This window comes from Epargyreus clarus, unplaced genomic scaffold (genome assembly GCF_041222505.1).
Source record: "Epargyreus clarus isolate Ecla_fem2 unplaced genomic scaffold, WU_Ecla_fem_2.2 ptg000026l, whole genome shotgun sequence".
Lineage (NCBI taxonomy): Eukaryota > Metazoa > Arthropoda > Insecta > Lepidoptera > Hesperiidae > Epargyreus > Epargyreus clarus.
In genome coordinates, this window is record NW_027332233.1 from 17,116,508 (window position 1) to 17,137,760 (window position 21,253).

General features: G+C 36.7%; 1 protein-coding gene across 4 annotated transcripts; it reads right to left on the minus strand.

Moving 5' to 3' along the window:
* Positions 1-191: 191 nt before the first annotated feature.
* Positions 192-20,972, minus strand: Drep2 (DNA fragmentation factor-related protein 2). Of its 4 annotated transcripts, none has more exons than XM_073087482.1 (5): positions 20,642-20,972; positions 9,906-10,080; positions 7,903-7,999; positions 5,434-5,607; positions 192-5,340 (listed from the first exon to the last, which is right to left on the minus strand). In XM_073087482.1, exons 2-5 carry the CDS (start codon positions 9,924-9,926, stop codon positions 4,406-4,408), a joined length of 1,227 nt encoding a protein of 408 aa, XP_072943583.1. In that variant the 5' UTR covers positions 9,927-10,080; positions 20,642-20,972; the 3' UTR covers positions 192-4,405. The 4 variants fall into 4 exon arrangements, with proteins under 4 accessions (XP_072943583.1, XP_072943584.1, XP_072943586.1 ...); XM_073087483.1 differs by lacking the exon at positions 20,642-20,972 and adding an exon at positions 10,507-10,725; XM_073087485.1 differs by lacking the exon at positions 9,906-10,080.
* Between the last annotated feature and the right edge of the window lie 281 nt (positions 20,973-21,253).

Here is a 21,253-nt window from a genome sequence, read left to right on the forward strand (position 1 = left end):
ATCTATAGCACTTTCTGATTAATTACAAAACACCTCATTTTCCTATTTATTAATGTACCAAATATAATAAAATAGTTCACCATGTGTTAAGGAATGTCTGAAAGTATAGCCTTAAGTCAAATAGAAATAATCGGACGTCGAAGATGTTTTTCCATCCATGTGAACTATCGGACCTTCATATGTGACGCTTTCAAACCAGGATAACCAAAATAGAAAAAAAAATTGTTGCCAATGCTCTTTTATTTATATTGTTATTTTATAAGACGGAGTTGCAAAATATCTTGCAGTCCATCTTATGGTAAGTGATTACGCCGTCCCATTTGTGATGAACTCTATTTTGAATTATCTGAAGCCGATCAAAAATGCGTTGTCAGTCTTCCAAACTCAAAAAACTGCTTCAGGTTAAAATGAGTGCAGCGGAAGTAGCTACCCAGTCAAGCTATACTGACTCTACCACTTTCAAATTCTAACTAATTAAAAATTCTAAAGAACAAGAAAACTTCGTGTATGAAGCTAGTCCCATCTAATCACTGTTAACTGTCCAGTGCAACAATAATGTACACACGCCGACACAAGTTGTGTAAGACATTTGGGTCGTCGTCACAGCCATAATATTATTAAATATCCATGTAAAACAGTACTGTGCACTCCTTTCTTTGTATCCGGAATCATATATTTCCCATCAATTTCCATTTAGATTTGTTAAAAAACTGAATTTAAATTTTAACAATCAGCGCTTACTTTTGCGTACTCATCGGATTGTCTTGTTTTATGTTTGTTTAAGTAACCGACTTTACAAGAAATATTCACATAATTAATCTCAAATATGTATTGAAAGGGACACTATAACAAATCATTAAACAGCTATTACATATAGGTACACTTCAGAAATTAATGTTGTGAGTTCTACATACTATGTCATTATTTTATTTATGCTGATATTTCCTGAACAATATACGTAAAAAACGACCTTTATTCAATTCTTTATCTGTATTTAATCCATCGTTAACCATTACTATTTTAATCTTAATATAAATATATATATAAAATCCGTCCGAGTAGTCAACGGTGTGTCGGAGTGTGTACATTGCAATTGAGAAATTAAGTAATACTGACTATTAATTTAATAAATTCAGTTTACATCAAAACACGTAAATTCGTATTTTATTTAATAGCTTCAGGATCCTTATAATTTCAATGATAAAGTTATGTAGTTAATTACGTTTTATTCGTATTGTATCATAGTGTTTACGTAGATTTAGCCTATTATTACATTTACATAGTCTAGGAGCTTGCATGTGAAATAAAAGAGAAAGACAACACGTTGTATACACACCCCACGATTAATTATTCATTATTTTTCGTTGGTATAATAATACTCACTTTAAAAATCCTAAACATTTTCGTCTTAATTTCTCAATCGCATCTCCTATAAAGCTAGTAATAACCGCACGCGGTCGCATTTTTACGATTTACCTCATTAATTCTATACACATAAAAATATTAAATCAGAACGTTTTTAACTAGAATTATAATAATAATGTGCGTAACGTACCGTAACACCATAGACTCACCATTAGCTGTACAAACGAATTGCGACTCAATATACTAGAGAAAATGGAACAACATGGAGACCACTAGCATATCACGAAGTTCGTAGAGATGCAGATTACAGTCGTAAATAATTAAAATACGGTTTATTACCGAAGACAAGTTAATAGCTGAAGACTGCATCTCTATGAGACATCTCACTACTACTTTCCATAAAAAAAAACAATATATACGCAATAATATTAATAAATAACGTCACAAACTGTCAAATAGTACCCAAAAATATACCATAGTAATGTACGTATTCGATCATTACCCGAGATTTTATATAAATCAACTTCACATGTACATAAATAATCTAGTCACCACAACCAAAAATATCTCAAAAATATTTTATACAATTCATAACATAAGGAAGAACAAAGGAATTAACAAAATAATCCTTCTATTATTATTTTCACTCTTAGCGTTGTCCATTCGCGTTCTCATCATAAAAAGTGGCCGTACCTTTCAAATTAATTAATTACAAGTAAGATTACAATCATAAAAAAACCGAAGTTTAATTTTGAGTTTAAATTTATAATTTACATCGTTTTCACAATAGAGAATAAGGACAATATTTCATTCACCTCCGGGTCTATAAAATGACACTTAATATAGTATCTGAAGGAATCCCTTCGTAAAACTCAGCCACATGTTTTAAGATATTCGTTTCCTTAAATTCATAGCGAGAGTAATTTTAGAAATTAATTAATTTTAAGACAAGTCACAATATCAAACCAAATGAATTGCGATTACAATGTATCAAAACATCAAAATTGGAAATAAAGACGGTTCATGAAAATTGAATTTAAAGAAACATTTCCATCACGACTTTTTCTTAAGTCCACATACTTCATAATAACAAGTGGTACTTTAAACAAATAAGAAGTACTAGATAATTGTCAAAAGTATGAGTGAGACACTTCAAATATGTAACCGAACACATTGAAGAAGTAATGAGGCTAATAGGTCTTGCTTGTTAAGTAACTACTCAATAAATACCGAAACATAACCCATGTAGAGACGGAGAAAGAGAAATGTAAAAAAATATATCGAGCTATAGATTTTCATGAACCGCACCGAACATATTAATAGAAAACTATAAAAAATAGCAGAAGAAACACAGAGGCATCGCACACCACATTGTATACAACACGCCTGTCGATGCTGAAATAAACTCTGAACGGTGCCCCGTCCCTCAAAAGTATAGGTATTCCTCACATATCCAGTAATAATTTAATAATAATAATCATTAATATTACATCTTAAATAACTATAATACAATTTATGAGACCCCTCGGGGTTTAAAACTCATTAAATTTCTTCATATTATACAATTAGTTCGTGAATCACTCACGTATCGGTACTATACAAAAATTAAAAACATTATGCTACGATACCATAGAGCTATTTAGTACAAGAATCGACTTACAACTACCAGATACCCATTGGCACGATGACGAGATGCGATGACGGGATAATCGTATTTTAGTTACAACCTCTTTCATAACATTCAATTTATTAATTAATATAATTTATTATATCTATTCATATACTGTTATGTGCTCTCTCTGAATCATTGCCTCAGCTGATTTAAAACCTCGATCTACCTGACGAGCCACGAGTGTTGCATTTAATCGTCTGATTTAATATTACTTGTAGCAAGTCAGTCCATCAACTTTGTACCCAATCATACGCAATCCCAATACAATCACAACAACGGACGTCCGCCGCTCGTGTCGCACAAATCGCGAATACATAACTCATGAGCAAATTACCTGCCTTAGCCAGTAGATTACGTACTATACCGATACCACGTGTATAATAAACTAATGTCACTATATTTATTGTTTATTTATTCATTTTTTGTCTACGTTAATTGTGGCGTTATTTTTTAGACCTTGCCGAGACGATAGAGAATGCTTCGCTTGGAAAATGCTCTTGAAATTTTAAAACACTTAGGCCAACAAATGTCATATAACTATCTCGTGATTATAATGAGTCAAAACAAATACTTGATTGTGAAATTTAGTGAATTTAAAACAGTAACCAAATTGCATGAAACCACTGTAATCGAAAGTTACGGGCTTTAGAAGCGTGACACCACGTACCGCTAACACGTGTATATTTGATTGTTTATCTAAGAACATTGACGATGTACTCGATGATATATATATGTTTGTGCTGTTGTTGTGTCCGGTGACCTTGGATATTAATATTATGTATACTTAATACACAATACGCTACAATAAATATCTGAGCGACTCTCAGTCGAATCGCGCTAAGTTAATCAGAACCATTTATCGGATTCGACAACCGACTTTGCGCTTACGTAATCATCTTAATAATCGATAGGAAGTCAGTTTTTCTTACAATAATTCCGCTATTATTAACTAGGGATCGACGGCGTCTCGCCCCGCATGGCCGACGCGGGTTGCGCGAGTCGGGGCCGCCTCAAAATTTCATATAAGTCTCTAATCAACCATCACGACATTCGATCACTTCGAGCTCCGTGCTAAATACTAGTATAGGTAGATGCGAATGCACTTCCTAAACACATCGCTCTGCTTCCGAATGCTTTCCTCGTATCGGCTATCCTTATGAAACCTTCCATCGTCGAGACCAATTTTGATATTCACACTCCTATTGGTATGACTCAGGGTGCTGCGACCCCTTGAATCCTATAACAATATATTAGTTAGGCCCGGTGCGGGCAGTGCGGCGGACGCAGCGGCGGTCAGCGCGCGGCGACGCGACAGAGCGCGAAGCGCAGCGCGGCGGCCGCGGGCACGGCGGCGCCGCACAGGCCCGATCAGAGTCTGTCTTCTTCCTCTTCCTCTTCGCCTTCGTCTCCGGCCTCCTCATTTTCCTCCCGGTAGCCTGGGTGTTCACTAATCGCGTAATAATTTCCATTGTATATGACTCCTAGTTCTCGTAGCGCATCTCCTCGAATGGTCGCTTTTATCGTCCAGTTGTAGCAGTCGTCGGATTCAGACTCGCGGTCGAGTCGTTCCACGTCTAATATTTTCGAGCTCAGTCGTTCGAGAATGATTCCGATATCTTTTATCGTTAAGTGTCGCTTTTGGTCTACGCTTAGTTGATCGATGAGTAAGAGAAATTTTTCGGATGTAACCGCTTCGTCCTCGACGAGGGTATTTTCTGTTTCGCTTTCGGAGGAGTCGCGCTCACCGCGTCGGGCGGATTCAGCATCGAGAAAGCGTACGTGACCCTTGGGTCGACCCTGAGGTGAAGCACGCGGCTGCGCGTCCTGAATCGGTGAAGTCGCTACACTCTTGTGAACCGCTATACGGCGACCTTCCTCGTGAAGTGCACAGCAATGAAAATCGCATTCGTCCGGTGGCGGGCGCTGCAGCGGCGCGTGCGACGGAGGCACGGGAGTGGCCGCCGCCCTACACTCGGCGGTGTGCACGTGGTGGTCTAGCGAGGAGGAGGCGCGAGCGAGGCGCGCCCGCGCCGGGCCGGGTTCGTCGTGATTCACGACTGTAATGTGCGGCGGGGGCGGCTGCGGTCGCTCCAATGACGTCTGGATGACGAGTGAGGGTCGCCGGTCGGGTTTAGCCTGTCGAGAGGGCGATCGCGCCGCTGGCGACGCCTGCGGCCGTTGATCCCAGTGCAGCACCACCGTGACTCGCCCTTTGTTGTCCATGATTTTCCATGAGGGAGTTTCATCGTGTAGCTCGAGCGCGTGGATTGTCTCGCACACTATTTTCGGGATTGCTGATATTGCTGGAATAAAATACGTACATAGCGTTAATTTAGTGCTTCTCAGGTGTAGAAAAATATGTTATATCTGATGCCATTAAAGAGATGTGTACTGACCGGCCTTGATGACGTCCACGCCGGTAGGGTACCATCGCTCGCCTTGCCGCAGCAGCAGCAGCACAGTATTAGGTGGCAAGGTGCGCCAGTACTCGCCGTCCTCCACCTGCGTGCCGTCGCTCTCGAGCACTAGCCGCACCGGCTCGCTCGCGGCTACCGATAGCTTCTCTTTACCTATCAAAATATTATCTTTTGTAAACAGATCATTCACAATTATGTCAAAATGAAAATAAAGTATAAATGTCCTAATACACGCCTACAATAATAATTATTAGCAAATTTCTAGGTAAAATTATACTAAGTCTTATCAGAATGAATAATGCAGCACATACTTTCAGTAGTAACTACCTGTTTTAGTGTGATTGAATATACATAGACATCCATATACAGTATTGTGTTGACTTACAAAAGTTACAATTTAGTTGAAATATGTAGAGTTATTAGGCAAGTAGCGATTATTTTTTTAATGTATATTTAAATGCACAAACTTAATTGTATTTAACACTTTCACACGCAATGAACCTTAAAAAAATTGATTAAATACTCCCGATATTTTATAAAATTATATTCAAGATTACAATGATTTATCGTTTTGAATACTAATTATTTATTTACTATTCGAATAACGATTTCATAACAGGTAAAATAGTAATGATATCCTATTTAAGTATAACCTCACTTCAATGCATTTATTAAACGTCCTTGTATAGAAATACTCTGATAAATTGACTTTTAAAATCAGCTGCGACGTACCTATTCAGAAGTCTGCCATCCGAAATAAAATTCCTTCATTTCAACCGCCAGAGTTTTAAACTAAAAAGAAAACTTAAGGCCGCGTCCGGTAATGGCGACACGAAACCACTTCAACGTTATAAAGGCTTCTATTTCAATACGAGTGCTTATAAGGCGGGGCTAGACTAAACTAGGGCTGGTTGCTGCAGGACGAAAACAGGTCAGGCGAGAGGCTGGGCGGAAAATTTTATTGACCTGGTGCTAAACGGTTTATAGGGTGTCTACCGGGAAGAAGGCGAGCGTGGTGCCTCTAATTAGGCATGAAAGGTTCCGCCGCCTTTATATCTAATTACTCAGCTTCGCGCGAACAATTGGTACTGTTTAATGAAATTGGAACTTCATAATTTTATTTCGCAACATTGCACTCCAAGTTGCAGCCTGTAATGGAAGTGATGTATGACTTTAAATGTAGGTTAGTATAGTGAGTATTGCTGACCGATTACTGGGCCAAGGCTGTTTGCTGCGAGTACGTTTGGAGTACGGCCCGTTAACCTGTTAAGAATAATTTTCTTGCGACTTATTTCTTGATATGAGATTTAGATTATTTACACCAATAAAATTTTAGTAATACGAGATATTACTATGTACAAACGCAATATAATAGAAATAATTTAATTATGAAGCTAAATTAATACTAATTTTTTGTATATTGAAGTTAAAATTTATTATACAAATACTAAACTACATACAGAAAGATATATTAATTTAAAAGCTTAGGAGCTACGGTTTAAATGTACTTATAGAACTTCTGAGAGTATGTTTAATATAAACCGTCTGTTACATATTACAACTTAAATTAAAAAAACCTACAATTTGCTTTTCAATCACCGAAAGTATGAAAATATTTAACATTGCTACGTCGCTACGCCGTAGCCCGTAGCCCGTACTTGCTACGCCAAGAACACGGCAAGTGCGCTGGCTCAAGACCTCTTACTCTCGAGGGGACAGTTTTAAATCTGACTTCATATTTATGTACATAGAGTTTAGGTGTATACCTTTAGATCATGACACATTTTGTGATCGATCTGTTTTGAGGTTAAAACGTAAATTTAACTTTCAAAAATGTGAAATAAATATTACAATTAACATACAATAATATTGAATTTCGATTACAGTTTGGTGATTTAAAATATTTGAGAAAATTTATTTTGATAACAGCGTGCCTGCTTTAAATAAAATATAAAAAATATAAATGAATCGGCCGTTTTTATTTCTATATAAGCTTTTGAAATATATATATTGCATAAATTATTAGAGAATTTATAATGGCAGATAATAAATATAACAAGCGCATTTACGAGAATACCATAAAAAATCATAAAAATATATTTTAAAAATATTTTAAAAATACATTTAAAAATATAGGTACATACGTCTCATCTCTCATACTCTCATATTACATGTTTAATTGAAGTACTTTTAATTCTATATATCTTGAAATAAATTTCATAAGTCGAAATCTAGACATGAAACATTTTCGTTCCATTACAAGTAAGTAAATTAAGAGACAAAATCACTTTATAATAAAATAACTTCAATATACATCTTAAAGTGTATATGTGTGTGTAATTTACGTATGTAAACAGATAAATTAATACGCATAATATATTTTAAAACATCACATTACATTTTATATGTTATAAGTACGGTATAATGTGTGGTGTAAGATGTACTCACCTCTGTGTATTAACTCTTCGAAGCTAGTGACGACCAGCCCCTTCCTTACGTTCCGCGAGCTGTCCCATATCTTGAAAGGCCTCTTTCCTCTAACCTCCTGCAAACAAAGTTTGAATTTTACATCCTCTACACAAGAAGCTCTAAATTCAAAAAGCACTTCGCAATATACACTGCCACATGTTGCGTTTTCATCTAAAAAGGCAATAACTAACGTTTAATATTAGTTGTGTTATACAATATGATAAAACTCTGAATTTTCCATGCATATTTATGGCAAAAGGAAATCTAATGACTGATCATTTAATGAGATTGAAGTATCTAATGAAGTGGTGATGATGTTTGTTTTACGTAATCAATTAAACTCGATTGACTGTACTTAATGTAACACTTACGGAAAAATTTACTACAGTCATCGTTATTAACAATTCACTGAGGTGTTCCTAAACTCTAAAATCGATCATATTCACTTTTAATACTTTCTTGATCATGAAGATTTTCTGAAAATAATTTTAATATAAAACCTTTACTTTATATAAATTGTATTATTAATTGATATTACACTTTAAACATGTTTTCATTCTGTAAGTTGTAGAATACCTACCTAAATAGAATACGATACTGTATCACTAGCGTTTGCCAAACGTTTTAAGAATGATATACTCGTACGTAATGAATACTATATTAAAAGGGAGAACAAGTTCGTGACATTATCATTTTCCTCTCACGAGTAAACAATTCATCACCATTCATTTTCAAATACTGACAACAATAAATACAAGACATGAATAAAATTGTAATCATTTGATATAAATTAGGTCCACGGTGACCGGGCGCTACGGCGTAGCGGAGCTACGATGTAGTGCGTAGCCGGCATCCGTAGTGCCTGTACTGGCTGCAGCGGTGCAACGCCCGCGCGACCTGCGCCCCCGCCCCCCTCTAGCCCCTCTGCAGCCCCCTCACTGACACGCCCCTCGCCTCGCACGCACTGTGCGTTGACCTACTAGCCTGCACGATCTTTAATTTAAACTGGAGTTCGTCCTATTGCTGGTCAAGGATTTTAACCACGAGAAGGTTGCCTGTCAGCACGTAAGGTAGGTCGGGAGATAAGTAATCATTGGAAAAAATATCGAATATTTTTTTTTATTTTTAAGCTGAATACAATTAATGTAAATCTTATTTATTTTTTATTTACACATTTATAAGTTAATCCAATTCAATACATTGTAAAAAATATTTTAGAGGCATTGAAATTTGAAATGTTTTCGTTTTAATTAATACTGAATAGTATTATTTATTTAATACATTATATTAAGAAGTACTAGTTCGCGTAAAACTTGTTAAAAATTCAGTATCTATTTCAGGAAGATGATGAAGCAGATAAAATATGTCCACACGGAAGGCACCTTGGTGGCCTATTTTACATTGATCTGGAGAAAGAGAGGCTTGCCGATGCTGCTCTATTCGAGTTCACTTTTTGATAGAGTTACGTACACGTAGAGGATTTTATATCGCAATGCAAGCTACTTGTAAGGTTTTGTTTTATTAGTTTCTTATATTATTTCGCTATATATTGTACCGATATTACAATAATATTGTCATGTAAATATATCTTGTTATAAAGGTTTACAAAATTTCTTTCCAGCAAAAGCAACATAATATTATTATAAATAAGAACATTTATTGATAATTAAAAGCACTAACATCTACTAAGTGTATGTTACATAAAGTTCGTTATATATTCAGCCCCTATAGAACAGCTGATTTCAATAAAACATTCGCAATATTAAGTATATTGTTTTTATTAAATTGAGCGTGTCCTTCAATAAATGTTGCAAGTGTTATTCAAATACTAGAATGTTTTATTATATTATTTGATCAGATGAAACATAAAATAAAGTTGCAGTTGATTCTACAGGAAGTGAAGCGAAAGATGAGTGGGGATCATGCCGCTGTGGCGTTATGGCGTTATGGTTTGTTGTCTACGCGGGGTATTAAAGCGTTACCTCCTGTATTTCGACAATCATCTTTGCGACGCACTCACTTCACTGTTACTGTATCAAGTCCACATTTCTATTGCACATTAGGTTCAGATATATACATGTAACTTTCCTGGTACATATACAGGTCATGCACAGACACACGGACGAAACGTCTTTTACATGTTTGTAGATCAAAGATCTGCAACGTTAACATTAGATACGTATAGCTAAATAAAAAAATATATATACTAGTCATGATAACGTTGGCTGAATAATTATTTATGTTTTAATCATGTAGTTTATATGATTCGTTCACGTAAATATATTTTAGCCTCAATAAAGTTTTTATTTGCACTAGAAACTGTAAATATGCTAATATCGAATACCTTTATAAATTATCAATTAATAGTTGTATTAAACTCTGTTTATTATAAGAATCAAAATTTCGGTACATTGAAATATCCTCTTCGTTATTACAAACTCTCATAAAATAGAAGGAAGATTTCAAAAAATGTATAAAAGGCGACCTATCTCATAATACAGTTGCTAGCACAATACAACGACACTATTGTTTAAACACACAATCGTGAAACAGATGCACAATTTAACACAGCGTACAACCGACCTCGCTGTGTGTACACTGGCCTTGCGATGTGTCGCTCACACCTTACTGAGACTTTACGGGGATACGGTACGGATATACCATTGTTTAGGTGCCGATATCTGCTAATGAGGTTAAGAAAAATGCCAGAATTAACACGTTTTTCAATTAGAGGTTAGGTTGTGAGGCGGGCGGCGCGCACCGCAGCTTGCGCCGCGGCCGCGCTGTCGGCTCGCGACTCGTGACTCGTGACCGGGTCGCGGCCCCTCCCCGCGCCGCGCCGCCCCGCGCCCCCGCCCCGCCGGGCCTCAGTCCCGCACTGCAGCGCCCGTCCGTGCCCGATGCCGTAACATCTTCGAAATTAGCAACGCCGATGATGCACTTTTGGGGCGTCTAGATATGAAAAGAGTGTTTAGCTATTTTCCGACTCGTACGCCGCACTGCTTGCCAACTGAAACGAACGTACGAAACCTAGTTATTAGGCGCACGTCGATAAAGATTAGTCTATACAATTCTGTAATAGCGTTTTAACAAAGTTCGGTTTTTGGCAATAATGTTCTCTGTTATTATACGATTTACTGCTATTATACCCAACCTAGTACCTAGTCCCAGTATTTTCAAATAATGTTACATTATTTGTTTTAATATAATATATTAAAAAATAAATATAATTTAAACAGTATTTTAACATAAATTTATTTAAGTTTATTTAAGTTACTGGAGCAGAGCAAAATGACTTTCCATTCATAAAAACTCCATACTTTTTAATATGTTAATTTGCTAGGTACAAATGCACATAAATTTACAAGCATATTACACATTTTGCTTATCAAGTTTATTTAAAATTCGACATTCGACGTTAAAATGCATTGGCGCTACGCCGTAGACCATCTACGTTTCGTAGAGCCCGTTAGTTTTTACACTTTCATTATTCTTTGGCAAGTAAGGATCGAGGTGAGATAATATTTTTTATTTGAACTTATCATATTATTTACCTACTAGCTGATTTATTATTTACCTACTGTTGCCATATAAATAAAAAAATGTTAAGGGTGAACAACCCTTATCACTTAGGGGTATGAAAAATAGATAGTCGTCGATTCTCAGACCTACTGAATATGCATATAAAATTTGGTGAAAATCGGTTAAGCAGTTTCGGAGTAGTACGGTAAATAACATTGTGACACGAGAATTTTATATATAAGAAAATGTATACTGTATAATTATTTTCTAACAGTAACGATTCTTACTTTATTTTTAATTATATTTTAGTTGGAAGTAAATTTTTCGTTCTCTTAGAAACCACAATCGATTAAAGATTTAATGTAATAATTATTTCTTCAAAGTATTATAAGTGTTCGTATTGTCATTAATCATAAGTTAAAGTATATACATAGATCTTTTTTAGCTCTCTGTACAAATTGGACAGAAATTAGCATTCAAAAACACGGAAGAAGCACTCCCAACAGACAAAAGTGAAGACAGTAAAGTCCAACAATAAGAGGGGAACATAAAATTCGTCTGACCTTCGGGCCACTCTGAACAAGGGTTGCAGATAGAGCTCGAGCGACATAGCTCAAGCGTGCCGAATTAAGGCACATTTTACAAAAAAAACTTATATTTCTGAATGTCAATCAACTATGTAAGATAGATTTTTTATAATACTGAAGTAGTAAAAAAACTTGCAGTCCAAGCACTTCAAAGAGGGACAGAGCATCTCTTAACACTGTTATAAGGCACGCTGTTACAAGGCAGAAATAGAGGTGTAAATAGAGGTGTGGTAGAGTTCTAAACCACAAAGGGTTCCACCACCTTCGAATGTTAACAAATGGCTTCTGAAGTACAGACATCTTCCACTTACATTTAGATAAAGTTTGTCTAATATAGATCTAATTGTAAGTATTGATTTTTAGACAATTGGTGAAAACAAAAAACCAATTTCCCATCAGCGGCACTGATTCAAGATCCTGTAGCAATGTTAACTTGACATATTATTTTTAATACGCCGACGCCAGATCTAATTACCGTTAACCGACAAGACGCCCACAGACGCCCACGTGCTTCAATTATTTTTATGTACAGAACAGGTAGCGGTGGCCGCTAACACCCTAATCCACTTGACCGCCTATTTAAGTCAAAGTGAAGGTTGTTACAGGTGCTTGTCTGATTATAAGTGATACAATCGATAAATTTCTTGGAAACGAATTACGAGTATATAAGTCTTTCATGTGCCGCGGAAATAGAGAAAAGTGCAAGGAAAATATTTTGAATGGATGAAATGTTATTCAGTATTCCCGGAGGCTAATAAAATCAGTTTTTTAAGAAAAAATGTGCTCTACATCAAAGCTGCTCATTCATAAGCCGTCTATAATATCTATTTACCATTTTGCAGGTCGTTCTGCCCGTCTTACTTTTTATATTAATATTTTTATTAAGCTTCGGATGAATAGTAATAATCAAAGAAATATCCGTTATCTTTATCTTTCGTTAATTAACTCAACACAAAAATTCTTTCAATGTTTTATTACTACGTTTATCTAACAAGTACAATTAAGTACATATTTAAATTAAACACCGCGTGAACGTCTTACACTCCTACTTTTTCATTACGAAAAACGTACATTTTTTTCTCTAAATAAAAATTGCAAGGACTAAGGCGTTGGCTAACAGCATCAAAGTCATGAAGCACCCTCCTCTCCTGTCAAACGCTCTCAAAGAATTCGGCGAGAGCGGCTGAAACGCCATTCCTGTCCACATTCCGCTACTTCACTCGTAATTAGACGAACCTGCTCCAATTATGCTGAATGAAACAAGTGGGAGGGAGATGGCATAGCACTGTAAATGTACTATCATGATCGTAATGTGAACCGGTGCTACGAGGGAAAACGCATAAGAATCTATATTACGAGTACTAGCGATCGTTACAGAAATGGATCACATTCGAGCTTTATCTTCGGAATGTTTATGAACTTCATCCATTTTCTACACTAATATTATAAAGAGGAAAACTTTGTTTGTTTGTTTGGTTGTAATGAATAGGCTCAAAAACTACTGGACCGATTTTAAATATTCTTTCACCATTCGAAAGCTACATTATCCACGAGTCACATAGGCTATATTTTATATGAAATATATTTGATAAATAGTTTTTGAGGCGGTACAAAGTTTGCCGGGTCAGTTAGTAATACGAGAGATCTAAATATGACTATTATCATTTTTACATTTGACCACTGACGTTATATTTAATTCCTTAAGAAAATATTCTCTATTAAAAGTGACAAAAGACAAAAAACGATCATTTAATAAATGTATTTAAATTAAATTAACTTTTTAGGTACAAGTTTGATTTTATGATAATGTTTATATTTATTATTTCCTAACATATTGGCAAATTTTGAGTAATTCAAACATGAAAGTGCCAATGTTTCTACCTGAATGGTATCACCGCTACACCTATTTCTAAAGTGAAGTATTTCTACGTTTCAATGGAAAGGTGTGCATGTCGGCTGACTTACATTTGAGGCAATCATTTTAATTCTCTGGAGTAGCAACGAATCATCAATCATCATCAACAACCCATTACTGTCCCACTGCTGGGCAAGGGTCTCCTCTCATAATAAGAGGGATTAGGCTATAGTCCACCGCGCTGGCCAAGTGCGTATTGGTAGACTTCACATACCTTTGAGATTTTTTTTTTATAAATCTCTCAGGTATGCAGGTTTCCTCCCGATGTTTTCCTTCGCCGTTTAGCAAGTTATAATGAATTCCTAATAGGCACATAACTTTGAAAAATCAGAGGTTCACCCTTCCATCGAGAGGCCGAGTTTCTTTAACCACTAGGTTATCACTGCTTCTATATGGAGTTGGTTACAGTAAAGATGTTCATAGATGACAGGCAAGGCTCGTTTGCTAATCCAATTTTACAAAAATGCACAATATTTAACATGTGTCTACTTAACTATCTCATAACCACCACAGCTCGACAAATGGTTGAGAGTTTTGACGTAAAAATTACTATGTTTTTACAAGAGTTCCCTTTAATTATTGAAGTTCCCCCGATGCGAAATATCAACGAGGCATGCCGAGGGTAGGGATGCACAGTTTATTTATTTTACCTACTTGTCTCACGTTACCCGATTTACTGTAAAGCGATATAGAATGTTTAAAAAAAGCCTAAGACCTAAAAAGTACGGTGTTGATGCAAAATAGATCGTTAGTGAATTAATTTTTGTTAACCATTAAGAAAAAACAGATATATTCGGGGTCTTGATTATTGATTGGGGGGATTGATTGATATTGGGGTTTTCCAAAAATGAAAATTATAAGCATGTGGGTTCTTTGCTAACGGATAGCTTATCAGTCCAAGCTCCTCAATATTGCAGCCACATTAACGAATTATTGTTCAATTTCAATTAATGAATCAATCTTCAGCTCTTCATAATATACTTAATTGTTTATTGACGCATTACGTTTTCATACTCATCTCATTGCTAGTTGCTATTTGCCAGTGATTTCTCTATTTTTTATGAATATGAGATAGGTAACGTGCACATAATCTATGCTCCCCCAAATTAGACGGAAGGCCTTCCCGGGGTCAGTCACCTATGCGTTTCTAAGATAATGTTATGGAACTAAAAACGGTAGTCATATTAAAATTCCAGAGAGATCCTATTTTCATTTACGTACAAACAAGCGCCATTATACACCAAAACAACATCAACTTTATTATTATAATGAAAATGACGTAATGGTTATTTGGTGTTGAAGTTACATCTGCAAATAAATATCTTTCTGTCTTTTTCCTTTGAAATAAGCATCTAAGCATAAGCCGTCACCGCCTTGCTGATCCCACAAAAATCCTTCCAAAGGACTTTACGACCATCTTTACGAGCGGATTAATCATTAAACGAACAAATTAATAGGGACCCGAATTCCTTCGGATCGATACGATACCATACTGTGAACACAATCTTTCCGGAATAATGAAGTAAATTTTCCCAAAAAATATAAGAAATCTTAAGAAATGCGATTATGCGCTTCTGGTATTCTAAATGTAATATTTTCCTTGTGAGGTTTAAAATTAGAATTCCAAGGAACTGTCTTGGGCCGATAAAAATAAAGATGCCTACACTGGACAATATGGACATCAAGTTAAATTTCCCACGGCTCTTCGGATCAGTCTACCTGCTCGAGAAGACTAAACTAAAATAACAGTTAAATGACAAAGAGCTCCCTACAAAACAGCACAAATGAGTATAACGCATATATTATTCAAAAAAATTGCATCTATTTTACAGGTATGCAGATTGTAGACGGTATTATTTCTATGTTTGTACTCCGAGTACCACAATCTAAAACTGTCCATTAAAACTATCCGTTCTGTAGCTAGATTAATATCGAATAAGGTTCATATTCAAAGTTATGATTCAAGCGCCCGTAGTCAGCAATTTTCCAATTACAGAAGTAGAAACTTTTGAGTTTTAGAATGTTTTATGGATTGGAACTGCAACGTCGGGTTTACGACGTCTAGCTGGCGGAGGTGGCAGACAATATCGTAAATGCGGGCAACCGAACACTTTTATATAGATAGAGCTAAAATCTGAGATGATGCAGATAGGACCAAGCCATAAAAATGACGGAACAGTTTTTTCTAATTTAGACTGAAACTGCTACTTGCTACCCATGGTCATTTTTATATCTTAATTTATTACGTTGCAATTTTTTTTTTTTGTTTCCGTGACCCTAAAAATCAACATTAAAAGGTGTGATGAACGTGACAATTTCAATAGATACTTGTGAAATCTACTTAAAAATGGATACTGGATCCATCTCGATTCCGCTCGGAAAGGATGTCGGCACAAAACACGGTGAAAATTTTAATTTCCCTTATCACCGCTTCTTTTAAACAGTTCCATATCTTTTTATCTGCTGTTTTCCCAGTCGCTGGTGAGGATCTGACAACAACCCGGTTTCTTTGCGTAAGGCAGTGACAGAGACAGGCTCAAAATGTAGGTCAAGGGATGTTTTAGGCACTGTCCGAATTGCACTAGAACTCTTTGCGATTCATTACATTTATGTTCAGTGGAAATCTTTAGAGATAATGTACTTTACTCGTTAGCACTACTACTTCTTGGCCAGCGTGGTGAACCAGCCTAATCTTCCTCATGGAGAGGAGCCCAGTAGTGGGCATTAATTGGTTGACGGCGATACAATAGTCTTACCGAACCCAAGTACCCCTCCATCGGTACCTAGTATGCACCTATCAAAGCAAGACCGAACTGAGTCTCGTTTTCATTCTGTGAGTGGCGTTCGAGTGTGACGGTTGTCTTAGAGACAGTTATTTAAGTGTTATATTTAATGATTAGCGCAGGTTGATTGTAATTGCTCCAAATTAATTAGTTGTGTTTTATAAATATAAGTCGGGTAGATTGTTGCTAAATTATTTTTTTTTAATAAAATCCTCTTTTGATCCATAAGAATAGTTAATATTACAGGGTGGTTATGACCTGCCGGGGCTTATGTAAATTATGACCAATCTACAATCGGTCGGGATTTAGATAGTGACTGTTATAGCTTTTGCACCGTTAGAGCTTTATGAAACCGTAAGTAGAGTAACTATAACCTACTACGTAGACATAGCTATAGCTTTCTGCTGATAAGAAATATGTGTTGGCAAATAAATAAATGGTCGTCAAGAATGATTGTCGGCGAAGAATAAAAGGTCGTTCTATTTGAATACCTTTCACCTACGCTACCTTATCTCACGCTTGTGCCACGTGGACTCTTTCAGCCTAGTCCGACCCTGGCCACTAACTCATACCTGTCCCCGACTTAATCCACAAAGGAGTAGTGTGGTTCAGTATGCTCTAAGCATCCACTTAGCCATTTTTTTTTACTTAAAGCGAAAATCGCCGGTAAGTTTTGTAAAAACAATATTATTCATCTGGTCTTTGTAAGTGAATTAGTCCTCTCAGACCTAAAATATGTGCATGTTTATATTGTGATATGTATACCCTTGTTTCTTTAATTATGAGTCAAAGACAGCTAGGTTTTTAGACCTGACCTTAGCAGTTAACCTTGGAGCGAGTGTGTTTCATTCCAAGGTTGACTGGCAGAGTAGTGTTTTTCTAAAAATGGAACAACAATGACGACGGAAAATAGAGATAAGAAAAAAATCTTGACGCCGCTTGTAAAGTTTGTTACTGCAGTTGTATTGTTTATATATTTTTTGGTGTTGCAGTAAATACAACTATAGAATTTAGAGAACCGAAAAGTAAACGCCTCACATGCTCGATTTGGATATTTTTTAAATTACTTATCTGATTAAAAAATAAAATAATATGTGTTTATAATTACACCAAAAGTGAATGTTTTAAAATTAGAAAATGAATCCTATATTTGTTCAATTGCTTATCCATTGCTCGACATCTTTTTATAATTAGATATACTTAGTATCGAATATAAATTATCGATACTGCACTCATTAGTAGTAGTACAAAACCATATACTTTAAGTATATGAAACTTTTGCTTACTTTGGGGCTTCCCTCAAAACTTTCGCGAGCATCTTTTTTGTCCGTCCAATTAAAATCAAGCCTAAAAATAAGTAAGGTATTAAAAGGAGTTGCTCGATACTATAAAATATCAATAAAGTATTAATATTTTTCACCGTGTCCCTACGCAAAATTAGGAGATGCCTAGATCATACATTACCATGTTTAACATTATCGTATTATTCAAAACTATGGAACAATTGTGCCTATATAAGTATTAATATTTAAAATTATTAAACAGTAGTTTTTTCGACATGTTTATAAACGTCGATGTCCAGTAGTGACATCTGTTGGTGTTCGAATGTTTCAGTGTTGTAACACAAAATATTTCGGTGCAGCTGAACAACAATGATGCCATTATAAGTAATAATGTAGCATATCTTGCCAAATGATAACTTTTTTAAGAATTTGTAAGGCAACATATAAGGAAGTTTCAAAAAATATATATAACTGACCGCCTTCTTAAATACTCCTACTTTTTACCATACATCTTTAAAAAGTCATTAATAATAAAAAAGAAATTTTACATACCTTTCATCAAAATGTTTGCATGCATAAAAATAAAGTAATTAAATGCTTAAGTAGCCTCATTACTATTGATTGAAGTCTTTTAAGCATTGCTATTAGGTACGAGAGGAATTTATTTAATAATAATTCTATTATTGCTATAATCTTATTATAATTATACAAACGTAAAATTGACAACGTGTTGTTGTGTATAGTTATAGTTAAAAGTATTGGTAAAAAATACCCATTTTAGTGACTTCACGGACTGTAACATAATTTTAATGAAAAATATTCGTAAATTTTTAGAGTATTTACTATCAGATTAATGTGTCAATTAAAGTAAGCAAATCGCCCTAAATAAAAAAGCAACAACCTAACCTAAACAAACCTAAACTTATCTGACACCTAAAATACCTGTAGACAACCTTTGTTACGAGTACGATCGTAAACGTAAACAGGCCCTACTATATCAATTTTAATCTTTATCTTTAAGAAAAGGATATTTTTAAAATGTGCACTCTAGGCGATGCATTGGCAATTTCTACGCCAGTGTTGCCAGTGTCTATGGTATAAGGTGACTACCAAAGTTAGACGCCCTTCTACGTTAGCGTTGTTATTAAAAATAATATAAAAATCTTACACTTTTTCCGCCTATTGTGCAATTTGTTAACGCATGCATAGGCTTGCGGACGGCGATGTTTTACGAAAAAAGAAACGTTTTTCTTCCCTTCTCGTTCGTGACTATACAACGAATTCAAAAAAATATTGCATTTATTCATATACCTATTGACAATCAGATCACCTGAAAAATCTAAACAACTCTCAAATAACTTTTGATTTTATTATGAATCTTTATGGAAAAGGATTAATTAACTACTTAACCCCAAAATTAGGAGTAAAAAATATAAGATTGCGTTTTTTCGACACGAAAACCGTATTTAAAAAATGCATGCCATTTTTATCGTTCTTTGAAGATGTCGCACAGGGCGAGGCAGGGTATCCGCCCTGCAGTCTTTCTTGAAACCACAGAGCGGTATAAATTCAGAAAACTAACATTTATGTCATAAAGCCTGGGCTATGAAATTGTTAATAAAGAAAAATGCACATAAGCAAATGTAAGAGGAGTACGAATGTAATATATAACATACATAATGGGTTCAAATTCATTCATGGGGTAATTCACTGCATATTGAGACAAGAAGATAATTAATTCAAAGATAACGTACATACACGTAGATAACACATATTTTTTAACTAGCAAATTATCATAAATAGTCACTGGAATGCTGTGTGAACTAGGTGTGAGCAGAAGCTACGCCGGCTACGGGCCGCTACGGCGCCCGAGGAGAGAACGCATGTGCCGATATGCCGTAGCACTAGACATCACTGCTATTCCATACCACTATCCTATCCTAAGCTTAATAATTTTAGCTGTTTTCAATTCTCAATACCCCTAAGATTATTTTCATGATGTTGTAATCAAAGAAAAAGACACAATGCACAAATGACATTCATTGTTTCGTTGCATACACATAACAAATTTATGGAATCAAGTAATAAAAAAATAAGATTTCGTTAGTGAAAATATCTATCATCGAACTTCATGGCACATAACGATCTAACACTCGAATAGAATAAAATCAAAAGTTAGCCACGAATGTAGAACCTAATCGATACTTAGAGACGGCTATGTAAAGGACTTCACATAAGGACACTATATATTCTGGCACAAATTTTAATAATGCAGGTTGCATGTGCAGCGGTTACGGCAGAACGAACGAGACGCGCGCATACGACTAGCGGTGCGCGCGAGCGAGACGCCGGCTGCGGCAACCGCGCGCCTGCCGCCTCCGAGACACGGGCAGGTCCCGCATCCATCACCGGTTCGTGCGAACCCACTGGTACTAAGGCTACCGCTACACGGAGATGGGCGAGGGTCGCGGAGGCTCCGCGGCCGGCGGCTCCACGCGACGGGAGCGCGGGTGGGTCGGTGCGGGCGAGCACAGGCCAGGGGCGGCGATAATAACCATATCTCCGGGCGTGTCAGTGATCACCGATTATGTAAGAGGGCGGCGGGGGCGCCGGTCGGGACGCGGTTACCTCTCTGGCCATCGCGGCATGACCGCCGGAGGCCGCGGGCGCGCGCTCACGCCGCCATCTTCGAGGGGCACAGCCCGGGACTCGCGTCGCGACTCGCGGAGCACTTGAGCGCTGCGCCGCGTGGGCGGCGATCGATGGCCGTAGCACGCTTGCGCGGCCGAATCCGCCCGAGCGCGCCCGACCGCCCCCGAGCCGCCCGGTGCATCCGCCCTGACCCACTTCCCGCGCACACTGACCTCCTTCTCCCGACTTCCAATGGAGCGAGTTGCGATCGCTCGGATGCGACGCGTATACCCGGCGGCGCTGTCATTCGTTTTTACCTCGTGGGGTTTTGAACCCAATGTCCCCTGCGTACGGACGATTATGACACGAATGTCTTCGGTGGACGCTGGAGATAGCTATGTAGCCGATGCTGCGCACCTACATCTATTGCACTGTTAAGGTAGCACGATAAGTTCGTATTTATATACCGGGAAGGCAAACAATGAATAACGAACTGTGAAATAAAAGCAAATTCGACTGTTATCTGTGGAGCTTATTTTATTTGTGCCTGCAGAACTCTAGTGTATAATTTGTTTACAGCGACCTAAAGGCTGAAAAACAGTTTAACAG

Excerpts from the sequence above, each read along its gene's own strand:
- Drep2 (XM_073087482.1), bottom strand. The coding sequence starts at position 9,926 with ATGATTGTCGAAATACAGGAG. Across the intron at positions 5,608-7,902 it reads CGAAGAGTTAATACACAGAG|GTAAAGAGAAGCTATCGGTA; the intron begins GTGAGTACATCT and ends ATATTTTGATAG. Across the intron at positions 5,341-5,433 it reads CGTGGACGTCATCAAGGCCG|CAATATCAGCAATCCCGAAA; the intron begins GTCAGTACACAT and ends ATTTTATTCCAG.